The sequence below is a fragment of the Leptidea sinapis genome, chromosome Z (genome assembly GCF_905404315.1).
Source record: "Leptidea sinapis chromosome Z, ilLepSina1.1, whole genome shotgun sequence".
Taxonomy (NCBI): Eukaryota; Metazoa; Arthropoda; class Insecta; order Lepidoptera; family Pieridae; genus Leptidea; species Leptidea sinapis.
In genome coordinates this window covers 24,490,990-24,511,039 of record NC_066312.1, presented here as the reverse complement: position 1 = coordinate 24,511,039, position 20,050 = coordinate 24,490,990, and the positions used below count along the sequence as shown (strand labels likewise).

General features: G+C 36.3%; 1 protein-coding gene across 4 annotated transcripts in view; it reads left to right on the top strand.

The window, feature by feature from the left end:
- The window catches only part of LOC126978722 (abnormal cell migration protein 10), a 54,943-nt gene that overhangs the window by 18,225 nt on the left and 16,668 nt on the right, over positions 1-20,050 (top strand). For 2 of the 4 annotated variants that reach the window (XM_050827747.1, XM_050827746.1), the window contains exons 1-4: positions 9,541-10,032; positions 16,260-16,446; positions 17,055-17,188; positions 19,028-19,117. In XM_050827747.1, coding sequence (XP_050683704.1) covers positions 9,907-10,032; positions 16,260-16,446; positions 17,055-17,188; positions 19,028-19,117 — 537 coding nt within the window. In that variant the 5' untranslated portion in view covers positions 9,541-9,906. Of the gene's footprint in view, positions 1-9,538; positions 10,033-16,259; positions 16,447-17,054; positions 17,189-19,027; positions 19,118-20,050 lie in introns of those variants that run through there. The other 2 variants (XM_050827751.1, XM_050827749.1) reach the window with 2 other exon arrangements.

Sequence of the window (20,050 nt, the reverse complement as noted above, 5' to 3'; positions counted from 1 at the left end):
ACGCGTGAATTGCAATTTCCATACAAACTTTATATCGCTGGTAAGCTATACGTCGTCCCATTGACAGACAGCGTGCACGGATAAGGGGAGTTACCGTCGATATGTTTATTGGCACAGAAAAGTCAACGATAGATACGATTTTCATCTCAAGCAAGAGATTGACAGAATATTGGGAACGGCCGTTATACGATACTACGGAATTTTGTATTTTTGTATTTATCATACCAGATAACAAAGTATAGCCAACTGAAGGTATTTTCTTGCTCTATGTTCATATTGTTAGAAATAAAATAGGTGAAGCTGTCTAGAGGCTCACGTGATAGGAAATGGTAAAGCAACAGCCCATGGACATCCGCAACTGTTACTGGGGAGCGCCCGCCTTGAGGTGAGTACTGTTGTACTCCATGTGAGACCGTCTTTATATGTATGTCACAGTGTTGTCTAAATCACGGACGAGTAAAATAAGAAGGGCTCCGTGTCACCTTACGTAACAGTGAGGCACCAAAACAAGCCGGTAAACGTGTAAATACATAACCACACGCATACACTAACACTAATACAAGCCGATCGGCCGCCATTATGAGATTTGCCATCGTCTGTGACAGATCAGTTTGCGTCGCAATTAAATATTTTAAAAATGCCGTCGTGCGTTGTGAATAAGTGTAAAAACAATACTATAGAAGTATTTGTGAGTATATGATTATTTAAGGGAGAAAAAATTGTGTATCCGGTTTATCCCGTAACCGCACACACACTAGCATAAAGGTGCTTCACTTGCTAATATAACGGCGCGGAGTCCTTCTTTTTTTACTAGTCCGTGGTCTAAGTAAGTAAAATCTAGTACATATTTGATAAAAGCGTACGAACTATCCATAGCGCTGGAGTTCGACCCCTCTCCGATAACCGTACGGGGCAATTTTAATACGAATGATAAAGATAAAATTAATAGAATCTCTTTCTTTCTTTATGTATGTTACGGTTTTATGTTTGGTATTGGATCGCTGAAGACATTGTTATTTTAACGTGGTATTTGGTTTTTGGTTGTAGTTGTTCGAATGTTAGACTTTTCTTGAGTAAGTTATTTATCACATTATAACGATATTAGAAATTATAACCCTTGTAAAAAATTGCATGACATTTTGATACGAGGTGCACAGTAAACACGTTCGGGCTGAAAGTGTGGATTGTACGTTTTCACCTGAGTCTGTGAATGTCCCTAGAGGATTCTCAGTGTAATGAACTAGATTGATGGAGCATATTAAATAGTGCCACTAATAAATTTTGCCGTAGAAGCTCATCATCATAATTTCAGCCGAAAGAAGTCCACAGGTGGACAAAGGCCTCCCCCAAAGATCGCCATAGATCGCTGCTGCGCTGCCCTCATCCAACCTATTCCGGAAATGTTGACCAGATCGTCCGTCGATCTTGTGGGGGAACTACGTCTTCCGGTACGAAGACGCCATTCGAGGACTTTATTGCCCCAACGGCCATCTGTCCGTCGAGCTATGTGCATTGCCCACTATCACTTCAGTTTCGCTTGAGATGAGCTTCCTCAAAAGGCCCATAGTTAGCGCCCACGTCTGCGTTCCGTATGGGTATCACTGGCAACACATCGTGATTCAAAACCTTCGTCTTGTAACACTATAATAAATGCTGCACATCTGAGTTGGAAGCTTCTATACTTTACAGTAATAGACTGTTTAGATTAGCAGCAACATTGGAAGATTGTGGATGTTGTCATCCATTATTTTGAATAGCGTGTGTGACTCAGTGAAGCTATTTTTCATTGGAAAGGAGTACCAATGAGTATACATACGGGTCAACAGATAGTGGCTCTCTTGTAACACCAGACTTATCACAAGAGCATTACAAGCGTTGAAAAAAAACTTTTGTGGCAAAGCAGTAGGCGCGAGATGATATCGTTTACTCAATAAATCCTCTTTAGAAATCTATAAACCAAATGTTAAAAACGAAGATAAATATGCAATATTATTTAAATGGCCAAATAATTCCGTAATCGTAACGTTCCGTTGACCAACCGGCTAATAACACACTACATAATAGTATATTGACAGAAGTTGTAATCAAATGGATGGCGGCCGAACACGCCAGGTGTATCCGAGTGCATTAATATTTAATCCATCTGGCAACACGAAACAAGGTGAGAAGACGCTGTGGTTTCGTGCATTTTGTAAATTTTGACATAACATACGCACCTGCTTCTGACAGCTACGAGCGACTTAACCACTAACCAGTATTATTACACAAGTTGTCTGTGATTGCTTTAAATATATCATACTAAACTACTGGCCGAGCTTAGTGCACACGAGCTCAATTCTCAACCATCATAGAAGATAATGATGTCATCTTAATTATAACACATTTTTAGAAAAAGATAAGTTCTGAATAATTTGTTGTATCACTTCGTATTTAATATAATAATAATGTTGAAGCTTTAAGTGTTAAATTAACTCTAAAGCTGCACTTTTCCGATGTGGTGATAAATAGTAATATGTATAACATTGACAATAATAAGTTTAATTTTTTCGCTGACATGAATAAGCTAATTTTGAGTCTGAATGTTAAGTGGGTACTCATTTTTTTTTTGGAAAAGAAGGACAATCGAGTGTAGGGGTCACCTGGTGTTAAGTGATCACCGCCGCCCACCGTTATGTATACGCGCTTTTTTTAAGGTACCCATGTCGTGTCATCCCGGAAACACCGCACAAGGTAGCTCATTCCACAGCTTTGTAGTACCTGGAAGAAAGTTCCTTCAATACCGCACTGTGGAGGATCGCCACACATCCAGATCCTGGGGATGATATTCTAATTCTCAATTTACTCAAAATTCTAAGTGTATACTAAAGAGTCACGCTAGGTACCAGGATACTGTTCAGTCGAAGAAACCGAAGCATTTTCTTTACGAAACATATTTTATGCCTTTTAGAATAGATAATTGTAGATTTTCAGATTCATCTGCGTAAATGTTGCAACACCTTGTCACTTCGTAAGCGAATGCATTGCGCTCCACTATAACATAAACCATCATCATGAATGATCAATTGAAGCCTTCTCCCCCAGGGCCATTATTTGCTTCATTGAAGCTGTGGCTGATTTCTAAAAATTACTTGCCACGTCTGGGAATTGAACCGACTTAAATGTAAAAAATAAAAACACTCCTTTAACTAAAGTGTTTACTTTTATGATGCCAATCAAAAGAATGGCCAATAACTAATAACTCTTCTGAAGTAACGTAGTATTTTAATAGAAAGGAACAACGTAAAATGTTTGAGACAAATTTCAAGAAAGTTATTTACTGCCGTCGACGACGTTCGAAAAGTAGCGATATTATCATTCCATAGATAGCATTGATTATTTGAGGCAAGTAATTTTTAGAAAATCTTTGAATGCAGAATTACCAACTTTTAAAAATTACATAAAGTCTTCTTTCAGTAAAATACTCTATAAACGATATTATAAGATATAGATATAAGGTACTTTCCCTTCATGTCCCATAACTTTGGGACGCCCTGTATATGTTAACGCCTGTCAAAAGCACTTATACTTACTTAGATACTCTGTGGTAATCATAAGTGTTGTTATGTGAAATTTTGTTACTGTTTGACATATTTTATCTTATGCGGGCTGGACCCTCTTTCAACGACTAGTCTTAGGTATTAGACCTGGATTTGTTCACCACCCCAATTATTAATGCAGGTAAAACAGTAAAGTTTCGGTCTTTTGTTATTTTTTCCTTTACCATTTTAAATAAATTTCGTTTATGTTGTCCACTTAACTTTTATATCATATATTCATTCATATCTGTGAAATCTTTTTTATTGTCCTTCTGTAATTACGTATCTAAATTTTTTTAACCTAGCTATAAGTTTTCCCAAAATTTTAAAATAAGATAAATAAAAATTGTTACTAGCCTATTTCCATTTCCAATGCTATTAAATTATCTCTCCAAATTATCGTGCAAAATTAGGGATAGCCTGTGTTATGGGTTGCAAGACAATATATTTCATACAATATACTTACTTAAACATACATAAATACATTATAATACAATCCATGACTTGGAAACAAACATCCATATTCATCATATAAATGCTTGCAGCTACCGGGATCCGAACCCGGGACCTCTAGCTTAGTAGGTAGGGTCGCTAACCACTCGGCTATATAGTTCGTCAAAATGTAAATGATAATGTAATCGTAATCAAAACCTTAGGTCATAAAACAGGAGTATTTCAGTTTGAGCCAGACTCAGTAGACATGTGGGTATAGAAAATAGAATAAATAAAGTGTTATTTACTTTTATATTTTGAACTGATTTAATTTTCATACGTATTCGAATAATGTGTGCGTGCATTCACTTTAGAACATTGGCTATTATTTAAATTATACTTTGTCCAGATTTCTTGTTGATTCAGACGCAGAAGCATGTGTCAATCGGGACAGGTGTGCACTATTACCACCTGTTCCAACTTTTTGTAGAGTTTCTTCAATGCCCGCATCGTGCCGGAAATCGTACGCTTTTTGCGACTAGCATGAACGATGCCTTCGGTGTTTCTTTATTTTTGATTGTGATTAAGTTGCAAGATTCAATATTAATGTCGCAAACTGTATTCTATATGCTTATGCAATAAAGTATTTTTTCTAACAAAAAGACAGGCAGGAAAATGTATGTATTACTTCTCTTGGCTATAATTATATATTTTCCCCTATATCTCTGGTAAGTATGTAGTAAATGACGTAAACGGGCGTCCATATCCCATAAAGCAGAAGATTAAAGAATGAAATTGAAAATCTGAGTCTTATTAGTAACTTGATATGAAACCTCCAGACCTTCTTTTAAATACGCTCTGAACTTTTTAAATGGATCACCGGTAATTAATTGTATTTGTTGAAATATGGAAAACATTAGAAAAGGTTCCATTACTTTTATATTTTAATCTAGCTGACCCGGCAAACGTTGTTTTGCCAAATAAATTATTATTAGAGTATGACCGTTTCTTGGACATTGTAACATTACTTTTTATTTCTAAAATAAAAGATTTTTTCTAAAATAAACGTAGCCTAAGTTACTCCTTATTTCATCAGCTACCTGCCAATAAAATTTCCATCAATATCGGTCCAGCCATTTCAGAGATTAGCTGGAACAAACAGACAGACAGACAAAAATTGTAAATAATGTTGTTTTGGTGTAAGTACCGTATATATATTCATATACATGTAGTAAAAAACGGTTATTTCAATATAACAAACAGTCACTCCAATTTTTATTTATATGTATGTATAAATGAATAGATAAAAGAAGATCTACTACATTTTTTACTAGTCGTGAAACCATAACACTCTTCGTTGTGTTTAAATTTAATTTATCACGCTATTGCCCCAAGTTTTTATGTAAACGGATACTTAACGAGGTTTCTGTTACTCTTTGTATCGCGGTAAAGACTTGGACATAACAAAACAACTGTTGCAACAAGTTAGAAGGTTATTGTTGTATAAATGTAGGCCGTGAAGATATGCTGTTGCCACTTTGACGCAGCGGGGCCGCTTTTGTGCCTCAATAATATTGTAATTTGGCTGAATGCGCATACTGTGGAGTGTCAAAGATAAAAAAAAATTAATTATATATCAATGCATGTAGAGGCTTTGTGGGTCGGGTTGTACGCTAAAGTGTAGTCGAGGGATGCGATGGCTGGTTCATGCGTAATGTTCGTAAACGGGCGCAACCTGTGTGTGATAGCTGGGTGGTTCTTTCAACGAGAACCCCGCTTTTGCCTCCTTTAAAATTTTAAGTGGTATATATTTTAAATATGTGCATATTATAATTTATTTTAAAAAATATTTTTATAATAGTTTCTATTGGTTTATTTACAATTATCAAATTACTCCAGTAGTAATTAAAATCGCATAGTTTGCATTTAAAATAAGTTTTCAAAATGAAGACTTTATTGATTTTGCAAAGAGTCATAGTATGTTTCCTGCCACTTCGGCCACAAAGGTCTAGTTTTCCCGCTGGTAACATATCATCTTATAAAATATTCATTAATGTATAACTTGACATTGATGTCTTTTTTTGGATAAATAAATAAGTTTTAATTGAGTGATTGATTGATAATTCTAATCTATTTTTCATACATGCAAATTGCAGTGGGGCCGCCATATTGAAGGATTGGCGAATAGGCTTAGTTCTGCAGCATATGCGGTTAAGAAAATCAGACGGTTAACTGACATAGATACGGCGAGATTAGTATACTTTAGTTATTTTCATAGTATTATGTCCTATGGTATATTGTTATGGGGCAGTGCGGCCGATATTAATACTATCTTTGTGCTGCAGAAGAGGGCTATTCGCGCGATTTATAACCTAGGTCCTAAAGAATCATTAAGAGAAAAATTTAAAGAAATAAACATTTTGACTGTTGCTTCTCAATACATTTTTGATAATGTTTTGTATGTTCATAAGCACATTGAGGAATTTTCTAGAAACTGTGACATTCATAATGTTAACACGAGGAACAAACATAAACTTGTTATGCCTACTACTCGGTTGGGTCGAGTTAGTAAATCTTTTGTTGGGCGATGTATATGCTTCTACAATATGATTCCAGAAAATGTACAAAACAAATGTGTTACGAAATTTAAAAGAATTGTTAAAAAACCTTTGTGTGGGAAAGGTTATTATAGCATAAACGATTTTCTTAATGACACCACGGACTGGGATTAAAGCGAACACCCTCAGGCTCTTTAATTATTAATGTTTATTGTACGATATCACATTGTAATCCATATTATATATAAAAAAAAAGCCCGCTGAGTTTCTTGCGCCCATTCTTCTCAGGTCTGAGGCAGTCTCTTTTGAATGGGTGGTAGATTTTGACGTTCAATAAGTGATTATAAATCCTATTTTGAATAAAAATATTTGAATTTGAATTTGAATACCCCTAAATGATAAGGACCCACCCCTCAGTAACTCTTTTTATTCTTATTTATTGTACCATTGAAAAATACGTAAAATTTCAAATTTTCACCCTTATACGGTTAAACCCTGTTTTTTAATCGCGATTTTGAAATTATTCTGTTCCATCCACAGACCTGCAATAGGGTTGAAAAGTGGCAATCGAATATCAAATGCAGTTTAAATTTACAAAAAAACCTATTTCTATGCGGACGAAGTCGCGGGCAACAGCTAGGTATAATTATATATGAATGTGCATACATATTTATGGAAAATATTTAAAGGAATTTCAACTTTCTAAAGAAAATAAATATGTATTTTTAATAATTTTTAATATAGAATAGTTTATTAAGGAATCGATCAAATGATTATAGAATCACAATAGCGCACTGCGCTCTTGCTATTACTTTTTTCAATCTTTTTGAACCTGTTGCCTGTTGCCATATAAACACAGTTCGCTGTCCCACAAAGCCGTACGACAACAAAATCGATAATTTTAGCTGATGAGTTGCGTAATTCTAAACTTCAAACCCGGATCTTAGCAGTTCCCGGTTGCCACCCCAAATTTATATGACTAAAAATTAGGGTTTGAGGTACGAGGAGTACGGGTCGAGGGAGGAATGGCCGGGGAACACACCACAGTTCACACACCGTTCTAATGTTGCCCACGCTGGTATTGCGCAATATTTTGGGGAAGTTTCGGGTCTATATATATTATATTTTTTATGACATTAAGGGACGAGTAGACCAGTAGGACGTCCAGCTGATGGTAATAGTATATATGTAGTTGTACAAGCACAGAACAGTACACTCGGCAAAACAATTGAAGAAATAGGGACTTTTGCGTCTATACAGTTAGGTGTAATTCAGATCGCACAGCGCTACCAACCTACATTTTTATTCACCTATAAGTTGCTTCTGACGACAACAGAGTTGTCTTTTTTACCAAAAACTGTCAATTAAAAAATCAATTTAAATTAGATTGTTTCAGCTTCTTCAGGATGTTTAAATAATAATTTTAGATCGCAATGATCTTTAATATGGCCATTTCTAATTGATTGGTCGGACCGGTGAAGTAGGTGACGAACAATCCTCGCACGTACGTCACTACTCGCTGAGTCCTTACTCGATAGCCTCTCTGTGGAGGCCGCCGCGAACACTTACGATTTCGATACCTACACAGAGACGGAGACAGGCCTGGCAGCACTACAATTACGCTCGTCACCTTACCACATAAGATGTTCACTAGCCTACCCTTCAGACCGAAACACAATAATGTCTACATATTACTGCTTCACGGCAGAAATAGGCGCCGTTGTGGTACCCATAATCTAGCCGGCATCCTGTGCAAAGGAGCCTCCCACTGGTATTTATATAGAATTCTATATAATTGAAATATTTTGGTTCGACTTAGATAATTGAAGTGGTACCGGTTTACACGCATTGTACATTGATGAGACACGTTGGTGTTTCAACAAGCCTAGTCGAGAAAATAATATTAAATGGCGTTGCAGCAGTAAGCTTTCACCTACTAATCCACTCTACGATGTAACTAAACTTATTTGTCATGACTTTTTGCAAGGGTCATCTTACAGGTGCTTCGTCATAGTTAACCGTGTCAGTAGCATTGCTGCCTAAGTATTGAATGATTACTTTGTCACATTCTGAACATTCAGAATTTTTTTTTGAGATATATTGTTCAATTCATTGATTGATTTACGAAATTTTGTTTGAAACTTCTAATTAAAGCTGTACGAACTCTCTGCGACTTGGTAGAGGCTTTCTAAAGGCACAAATATTTTTGTTCTTTTTTAAAAACCCTTTCCCCCTTTTCATTTGCTTTAATAAAGATTCTCTCTCTATATATATATATTCCCTCGGCATAGCTTTTATGCTGTGTTTTATTTCATTTTATACATATGTGTGCCGTAAAATGCGTTGCCTGTTCAGTAGCTTTATACCGTTTAAAGTCGCGAAAGACGCACAGTTATTGAAATTTATTTGATCGCCATGTATTTGATACCAAAGGTATCAAAATGCACACAATATAATAGCTTCTTAATTTTTAATATTTGGTTAATATGCGGTGGAGGGTCTTTTATGCTTAAAACTTGTACATAATATGTAATAGCGTAGATTAAAGGACACATTATGCATGTGACAAATAATAATTATGTAGGATCATGAATGGGAGTGTGAATTATCGTGTCACGGAGAAAGTAATACCAACCAAGTAATATCAACTTGCTGGTTATATAGCATAATATGAATTCTGTAGAAACCCTCCAACCTAAACCATGTGTCAAAGTTCTTACAACAAGCTCTTTCACTTGAATTCCTCATACAGAAATCGTCGCAGACATGCCCGCGGCAAACACTGTAGAGATTTTCGGGAGCTTACAGTTACGTGAAGTGTCAACACTCGCGCGTTGCTAAGTTATCAAACAAAACGCAGAGGGTCGCACGACTTAACGCAGCGCACACGTGTCGGGACTTACTCACACAGACGCGACCGAGTCTCAGGCAAGTTGCGGGCCAACTTCATGCTTGATACCCCCCGCCCGCGCTCGCACCCCCCGCCCGCTTTACCGCGCCTGTTTCGGAGTGCGGACTTTGACGTCCACTCTACTTCGTAAATCGTAAGACGTAAAGCAACTTTAGTTAAATTCATGACTTTGTGCCGTGCGCTCCTGTGCTGCCTTTGTTCTGAGACACGATAACTGTGAAATCGAAAGTTTTTATTATTGACATTATAAGCGAGCCGAGGTCAACCATCGCTTTATGCCTCGTGTACCTACTAATAATTTGGGATCCTAATCTCTACGGTGCACTTCCTTCCGTGATTTATGTTAAAAAAGCACGAATAACGGCATGCAGATCGGCATTTCTGTGTGTTTGAGTGTGTAAGTAGTGACTCAGTGCGATGTGATGAAGAAATGATGGACGTCCTAGAGCTGAGCAAGTGGAATCGTGGATTCCTCGCTGCGGTGAACAGAAGTTTTCGTCTCAAGAAAAATCTGAATAACACGGAGAACAGAATCGAGAGAACGATGCCTTCCACGGTACGTAAACGGCGCCCGACTGGCGCGGTGGCGCCGCATCGCCTACCAACTAGCCTATATTAAACTTAACTTGTAGTGAAAGCTATTATTTATAGAATATTCAACGTAGTCTAAGATAAAGTGTCTATTTCCTGCCTAGATAATATTGTAAAGGATGTGCGTGCTTTATAGTTATTCCTCGCATAATTAAACACGGCGGAGCAGTTCATTGTTCTGAAAACAATGCGTTCCTGGCTATGTTTTGGGATGTTGACATGTGTGTGTATGTAATTAATTCGTGTACGTGTGTGACATTCGTTAACAGGGACTTATGATTTAGGATTAGCTAGAGGTTCACTGGGGAGTCAGTTTTTGAATGGTATTCGCTCGTAGTATAGTCGTCTTAACAGCCGACAGAAATATTGAATATCCATGTACTTGTCATAACAAATATTGGTCTAGTCAATAAATTTATTATTAAAATTATTCCCAAAAAGCTAAAAAGTATAATTCTATATAATTCAGTATTATTTCACGACGTAATTAACGACCTCTGCTATACATTTGATTCAACAGTTTTATTTCATGTAAGAAAACATAAAGGACAAAGATAAATCGCAGTTGATGTCGAAATTGTCGAACACTCGGTCAATACAAGTTTCGAAATTCTACGTTTTTGAAACCCTTAAAGTGCATGTATGCACTTACGTCGTATCGACCTGATATTTATAAGGCCACAACAAAAATTCTATATTCTTTGGCAGTTTGTTTTTATTTTCAAACTTTTTTTGTTAAAATTTTGCGATTTATGGTTTGATAAGACTAAGTTTAAAATTTAGATAGGTAGATAAAATTTAACGGATAAAATGAGGTCAGATGCGAACCGTGACTCGGTGATAACGAAATTCCGTTTTTGCGGTAGAATTTATCAATGGAATATATTCTTTTAAATGTTTAAATAGGTAGGTACCTATACTACCAGTGTTTTATACCCAAACGTATTAAAAATGATATAAATGCATTAGAAACAGTTCAAAACGCTAGGCGTAAACTGTGAAATACTTTGTCATGAACCTACAAAATGGAACTTTCTTTGATTTTGTCAAGGTTGGTCGCTCATTTCGCTTCGTTCATAATCCACTGTTTTAACCCAACTATTATTGTGATTATTATGACCTTAGTTTAATCCTGTCGGCGGTTGCTCTCTTCGCTTCGCTGAGTTATGTTTACATTCCAACCAAATACTGTGTCTCAAAATGTCGTTCGATTGCCAGCCATTTATTAGTCACCTCTCTCTCATTTAGTAAGAAAGGCAAAGCAGAACTTAAAAAAACTGCGGGTTATTTATAAAGTGACACAATATTTCATAAGCTTCTTTCTTTTTTTCTTTCTCTTCTTTCAATCGTTCTCATCTCTGGTCTTGTTCATTCCAAACCCGCTTGGACCTTTTTGATGTAGAGCTATTCGAAATGTCGAAATCCTCTACTCTGTTTCTGGCTCGATCGCTTGGCGTTGTGTAGTGACGTTGCTTGATTGTGTCTTCCACCGCATTTACCACATGGACTGCCCCGAAGGCCATTTGATCTGATTCCTGACGCCACTTCTCAAATATGATCTCCAATCCCTAGGTGTGTAACGTTTCCCTACAGTGCGGTTTTCGAGGAACTTTATTCCACTTACAATGAACCTGTGTAATGAACTGAACTGTTTTACTTTTAAAAAAAAATTGTTCACAGTTTCTGTGCAAGTCCTGATATGCTTGGCTTTCTACTTCCACTCTCATCAAACCTTCTACATGCGTGCTTGTTCTTTGTACTCCTGGTCTGGCCTCGTTCAAAATATCCTCGATAGAGATAGAGATCCTAGATCGACCTTCCCTCTACAAGTTTCATGTTAATTTAGGCATCACTCGGCTTTTTTTTAAAGTGACAAGACTAGCAGAACGTTAAGCTGATGGTAATTGATACGTCATGCCCATTACAATGCAGTGCCGCTCAGGATTCTTGAAAAATCCAAAAATTCTGAGTGGCACTACAAATGCACTCGTCACCTTGAGACTACATCTTAATGTTAAGTCTCATTTGCCCATCAAATATCACTAGCTACGGCGCCCTTCAGACCGAAACACAGCAATGTTTACACATTACTGCTTCACGGCAGAAATAGGCGCCGTTTTGGTACCCATAATCTATGCTATCCTATCCTACTTTCACCCATCCTCGCTCCATGACCAAACCACCTACGCTTACACTGTAACAACTATCTTTCAACACTTAGAACATGCGCTTATAACGAAAAGGGAGGGAATGTTGGCCAGAAACCAGCAGATTTTCCCAATACTGGCGCATGTGTTCAGCGGCCATCATAGTAATTGGAACTACGTCAGTTTGGCGCTTCCTGGCCCCGACAGAGTCCGCTTCGCCTGCGTTTTGTTGTTCGTTGTTCTTTAACCAATTCACGTGTTGAAAAACTATACAAATGCGTAACGCCCACTGCAGCTTCCCTATTTATGAAATAACAAGAACAAATAATTTAAATAAAATTGTATTTTCTATCTTAAATATAGGTATATATATATATCATTAGGATTTAAAGACTAACAACATGGTGTGCTGCTAATTAATATCGTCGCTGTGAGCGTATGACGAAATAAGTCACTCGCACATTTTTCACAACTGTTTCCAAACTTATATGTAATAAACATAATATGAATTTATAGCTATTTTATATAAATAACTAGTCGTCTATCAGACTAAGCGAAATGTAATATAAAACTGTGGAATAGGATGCCGTGTAGGATAGTCTCGTAATTTGATTATTTGTCATCAGTTTTATTCCACATATACCAATAGTTCTACTGAAATGTTATTAGTTACTTATTTATTCCAGCATATTGCAAATATTTTATCTATTATCGTTATTGTAACCTATGATTTATCGAAATAAATTGTAAACTCAATGGAAAAACCAAGAAAATCTTGGGTGCATTAAGAGCCAAATCACAAACTACGCTTAATCCAAATTCGCCTTTAATATTGCATAAAGACGATGCTGCCTTTAGCATATAATTTATAAACGCTACATAAATAGATCACAGTCAACAGTTCTTTTAGTTCTTTTAGTCAGATGTTCTTCAGTAGGGAGTAATAATATTTGCGACGGCTGACGGGCACAGGGCGACATCAAGTTAGCGAATGGTATAATAAACTTCACATTAGGCTGAGCACCGATTGTGCGATTATCTTATCCAATTTTTAATTTCTTCCTGTATCACACAAATCGATATCTTATTTCTATTTGAATTTAGTCTCTTCTCGTATTGTACATAATTTGTGTTCTTAATTTTACTCCAAGAAATAAAAAAAATTGCATTTTTTGAAGTGAAAAAGCCATTTTGGCAGATGAGGTCTAACCATCGTACGGGTCACCTGATGTTTCAGTGATCACCGCCGTCCACTTTCTCTAGCAACACCAGAGGAATGACAGGAGCGTTGCCGGCTTTTTAGAAAGGTGAACACGCATTTTTGAAGGTAACTATGTCGAATCCTTCCGAAGACACCGCACAAGGAAGCTCATTCCACAGCTTAGTTGTGCGTGGAATAAATATCGTAAAAGACAAACAGACACACAATAAAGCTCCCCAAGCATATTAGAGCAGCCCTGCGTTGCACATGGTCAAATAGTTAGACCTGATACTGGGGTGCACCAGACCAAATATGAGAGCAAACTCCATACGGGGCTAGACCTCCGCTTTGTAGAGCGATAAAATGTGCCCTATTCCTTGGGAACAGGCAAAGTAATTTCTTGTTCAATTCTAATTCAGTGTGTTTCTGCAACGCTATGTATTTGATGATCCCTAATATTAACACGATCGTTTCATATAATTTTCAAAAGATCATTTAGACTGTTTTTAAACTTGAACTTGTCTACAAGTCTTAAGATGCGACTGAGGCCTTACGAGTTGTCGCGCTTATCACGTTATCGCGGTCGCAGCGGGTGTACTATGATTGCGCTACTGTGGTAACGTAATACGAATTACGGAGGCTTTGATCGAAATGGACTCCGTTCACATTGTAACCTTGTTTATTACGATTCATTTAATAGGCAGGCGTATATTGTTTTGGTTATTGGCATCATTGTTATTAATTGCTGAACAGATATTTACCAGTCGGCTTCTTAGCACGGTATGCCGACGAGCTGGCAGCCATACCGGCGCTTATTTCTGCCATGCAGCAGTAATGGTCAAGCACTGTTTGTGTTTCCGTTTGAAGCGCGCTATAGTTAATGAAGTTACTTGGCTAATGAGACTAATATACACTCTCCAATTGAGAAATAAAATTGCGATGCCGCTGCTAACTTTGGGCTCAATCAAGAATCCTGTGCGGCTGTAGAGCCCTATTACCAAAATCGGGAAGGAACGAAGTTACGATTGACGGATCGTACGTTTTCCTATTACGAAAGTATTTCGAATCCGAAGATCGATACGAAGTTCGCGATTAGACATTTTGTATTTATTATTATTACTTATTCCCAAATTCTCTTGACATTTACTTTTTCGTTGTTTGAGATTAATAAGGTCGTAACTACAACTTCACTTTTTATGGTTATGTCTATGGTTCCGAATCGAAATCCCTCCAAACTATTCGGGTCCGAAGTAGGTGTCTTTAAGGCTTTGGTAATAGGATTTAATTTGATGTTCGTCGTTCTTTCGTTTCGGACGAAACTTCGTCTATCGATTTTGGTCAAAGGCCTTCTGCGCCGTAATGAGCAGGGTGTATCGCTTACCACACACAGGTAGAAGTCTTGCTCATGTCGTCACTATGTCTCTTAAAAGAATTAATACTTCACACATAACAGCTAATAGTAACTACCAGGTCGCTAAAACACGCACAAATGAGCACTGTTACACCTATATTTACAACTATGATAGGACTTACCTTTCGCGGTTATCAGGTCGATATAATATGGGAACAGCAAGACATTGTGTATGGCTGGCAACGCTCCAGTGATACCTGCATTGGCAATAGAGCTGGGGCTCCGGTCGTTACTTGTAAAGTGTCTGAAACTTCCACTGACAAAAATGTCAGCTTGGTAAATATATTCAAATTTTTATTCAAATTCAAATATTGTAATTAAAAATAGAATTTAAAATCACTTATTGAACGTCAAAGATAATACTACCCGTTCGAAATAGTATGCCTAAGAGTTGAGGAGGACGGTCGCAAGAAGCTCAGCGGGATTTTTTTAAATTTCGTTGCAATATTAATTGCAATATCGTATAATAAATAGCATGAGGGCATTCGCTCCATTCCCAGTCTGTGGTATCATTAAGAAAATCATTTGTGTTATAGTAACCTTTTACACATAAATGGTTTTAACACATCTTTTGGATTTCGTATCACATTTGTTTTGTACATTTTCTGGGATCATGTTGTAAAAGCACATACATTGCCCGATAAAAACTCAACAGTAATAATAACAAGTTTATGTTTGGTCCTCGTGTTTAGTTATTATTCACACTACGATTGTCGCAGTTTCTAGCAAATTTCTTAATGTGCTTATGAACGCAAAGAACATTATGAAGAATTTATTGAGATGAAATAGGTAAATGTTATTAAAGTTTTACGTGTACATACGTAAATATTCTTACCCGACAAACTCTAATACATTTATGTAAAATTGTACGTTTCATCTTATATATAAAATTCTCGTGTCCTAGTGTTTGTTACCAAACTCTTCCGAAACGGCTAAACTAATTTGTTTGAAAATTTGTGTGTATATCGCGTAAGTCTGAAAATCGGCCAACATCTATTTTTTATACCCCTTAATGATAAGGGTCACAATACCCCACCCACCCCTAAATATTTTCTTTTATTTTTTTGACAATTTTATTATTACTCAGCATTAAAAATACATACAACTTCAAATTTTCCTCCGTCTTCGATCAACACCTATTTTTGTATCGCGATTTTAATATTATTCTACTCAATCCACAGATACGCAATAGAGTTACAAGATAGCAATCGAATATAATGATTATTGTAGTACGACAAATTTTATTTACGATATATTTATTTGGTCTGAGAATCGGTCGTTATGTATTTTTTATATCCCAAAAATTTTAATTTTTCAATTTTTTTATTACTTAATATGGCAATACAACGTTTGGTCAGCAGTCAGTAGTTCATTAAAACCTGTACCCAAAATGAAGTTCTTTTAAGTTTTTTTACTAATCTATTATATTACAGGGTTTGAATGTCCCCAATGATGCTGCTGCGTTGAGGCCATTAGAGATTGTGGCTCCTCGAATTGACACGTACAGGTTCAGCATGGCTAACATGGAGGACACCCAAGACGCAGATCTAGATGCCATCCTGGGAGAGTTGTGCGCGCTCGACTCCGAATATGACGAAGAGATATCCCGGGCTTCTACAGGTTAGTCATCTTCTTCTGATCTGATTTTTGACGCTCCAATTCAAAAACGAGTGAATAAATACTGGAGCAATTTTACTGTTGGCTGCGGTTGGCGGCTTATAAGGTGTCGGACCGTGCGTAGTGCACGTATTTAAGAATTTATAGGTAAATCATTTCATATTCTTCATCAGGCTCATGTTTCAAGCCAGCGTATTTCAACATATTTAACTCCGGAAACTTTGCCTGTAACTATACCAAATCAAAATATTATATTTCATATGTCTCTTTTTTATCTAAACAGCAGTAATAAATAAAATATATAGAGATCAAGTTCTCCTATGATATTCTTTATTCGTATTGCCGTCATTTTGCCCACCATTGCTGCACAAGGCCATCAATATCCGGAACCTTGCAAGCGTACGTAGCAATGTAATGTATGAATAAATCGGTAACTATCTTCCCGCAAAGAATCAGCACTTATATAATTTTTATTACCTTCTTATTTACCATTTAGTACTAAGCATTTCTTTGGAGGGAGGCCCTTAAAGAGAATGGAGGTGTTGATGCTCTAGAGTTGTTCTACTGTTCATATGAGTACATGCGTTATAATGAGTCTCAACATCTTACAGATTACTCTGCATCATCTAAGGAGAGGAGAAACAGGGAGAACACCCAGCGACCAGAAAATAAAGAGTCCAGCGATGTGACATCCAACATCCCGCGTACAGACTCTCCTGACAATGACTCCGCATTCAGTGACACTGTAAGTATAAAGGCCGGTAATAATTACAACTAACAATATTTAAAACTATCCTCGGTTATAAATCCTTTTAAATTGACACGCATAAATTATCTTAGCCCCAAGGTAGGCATGGCCTGTATGTACTATGTGTGCAAGACAACGAATACTAATTCATACACAAATACATTTTAACATCTATGACTCGAAAACAATCCATATTCACCACATAAATATTTGCACCTACCGGGATTTCAAACCGGGGCTTTATGGGTTGGCGACTGTGATATGTCGGTCTTAATGTTAATATATAAACGATTATAAATAGTCTCAATAGCGAAAAAAAATGTTGAAAATTGTAGCGGGAAAAAGGTGCCTTGAATTTATGAATATGAAATAACTTCTCGTTTTCATCTTTACTAAACCAAGAATACTCGAAAGGGATAAGTATTTTTAAAACCTTGATAAATTAAGAATTTAGAAGTTATCATACTGTGGACCAGCCCAAATGTGGAATTATTTGCGACATATTAAGAATGACCTGTTTTATCAATCTATTTAAAAAAGCAAATAATTTTATTTTAACTTAACTATATGATCTTCGTTCAGTACAGATTTTGCATCTTAATGTATAATAATATCCTTAAGGAGGTATGTGTAAACTCGATGATATATAATATGTAAATAAAGTCATCAACATCTTAAAATGTTTTAAGTTTAATAGAATAAAAACGAATACTTTAGAGAAACATCCCACATTAAATCTGAATTTTACATTGCCAAAATATAAGTATTTCATTTAATTATATTATAATTTAACGAAAAATATGAAACGTTTATAAAAAGAAGTATTGAATCTCAACATATTATATATACTAAACATATTAATGTTTGCACGAAATATGTGTAAATGTACCTACAATGAATTCAATATTGTGCCAATGGCCGAGCATGTTTGCATGAAAATAAGTAGAATAGTCCCGTATTCTAGAAGTTTACTCGACTTTTATTGCAACATTATACTAAGTGCCTTTCCATACGTCCCGTTTACTAGGTATTCGGTTCTAGATACCTATTAATTATTTGTGACTTAACCATAACGTCTGAAAGTAGGCAGGGCAGTCGGCACTCGATACTCCGAAAACAGGACATGTATGTAAAGTATTTATTGAATTTATAGAAGTGATGTCATCACAAGTTGTGCCTCAAAAGAAACTAAAAGATGTAGCGTACCGAGATAAGACCTCAATTTCATTCCACAGTGACTCTCACTGAAAATATAATTGATTTAATTACGCATATTTATATGCCTATTGTTCATTAATTCAACGAGTAATCTTCTAGATTGTGGGCTCATGTGCCTATCGTTTACGTTTACTACGAGAATTCCTTAAATCTCTGTCTCGTATGTCTACCTGCATCTTGTTCTACGAGTATCCTTCTAGATCATGGTCTCATGCGTGCATTAATCACTTGTACTACGAGTCACCTTCTAGATCACGTTCTAATGTGTCTCTCGTTGACTTGTTCTACGAGTCACCTTCTAGATCAAGTGCTCATGTGTCTCTCATTGACTTGTTTTACAAGTCGCCTTCTAGATTATGGTCTCATGTATGTATCGTTCGCTTTTACTACGAGCCAACTTCTAGATCAAGTACTCATGTGTCTGTCATTGACTTGTAATACTAGTCCCCTTATAAATCATGAACTTATGTGTGTGTCGTTCACTTACACTATGAGTCATCTTCTAGAACACGGTCGCATGTGTCTATCGTTCACTTGTTCTACGAATCACCTTCTAGATGACGGCCTTCTACTTTAATTTATAAATGTGCTTACAGCCAAGGACGGTTTAATTTGCAGGTATCGATGCTTTCAAGCGAATCTTCAGCTTCAAGTAGTATTAGTTCTAAAAGCAAGCCAATGAAAATTACTGTGCATCCCAATGAAAAGGTAAATAAATGTGTTTATTTTTATTTTTTCGTTTTTAGCTATGACTTATGTTCCACTCACAAAGTAAATAAAATGTAAGTGTTCGTATTTTTCCTGTGCCTATTTAGATGATTTCAGAATGCAAGCGAAATAAAATTCAAATACACTACTAATAATATTTTAATAACGGTAGGAAAATATATTTATATCATACACCAAGTATAAATTGGCGGTTAAATTGGTGACCTTCTGGCGTTCCGTCGTATTATAATATAAAAATAATTTATATTTTGCTAGAAAAAAAACTCTCATATAATATCTTCAAAGAATTACGCATACACGTAAATTAATTTAATATATTAATCTTTAGTTCGTTTTTAAGATTACGTGCCAATAAACGAACGGAAAGCCTAATACTAAGACTACGCTGTCAGTCCGTCTGTCAGCAGGCTGTATTTCACAAACCGCAATAGATAGAGCGTGTAAATCTTCACAGAGTTTATTTTACCTCTGCTGCTATATCAGCAACAAAAACTTGAAGATGGTGAAATATAATGTCTGCAATTAACATTTTAATAAAATGTTTAATGATGTTTTCAAAAGTATATAGTACTGTATACCGCTGTGGTGCATACTTGCCATCACCAGCTGATAGCACTTGAAGGATCTACCGCGTACTCTCGTTTTTCTTTTCCTCTTCCATTAAAATGTTCGCTAATTCCGTTTTTTGTTTGTCAAACGCCAACTTATGCTTGATGACGTTCGTGGGTATTGGTCCAGACTTGAAGCCGCACCCTTGTAAGCGCATGTCTGTGCACTTGAGTTTTAATGTTAATTTACTGGACTATTGTGAAGGGGAGTCATAACCAGCTCGTATTCAGTGTCGTATAATATTGTAAAATTTTCGATTTTTTTATAAAATAGGAGTAATCAAGGAAATTTAAACTATTTGAG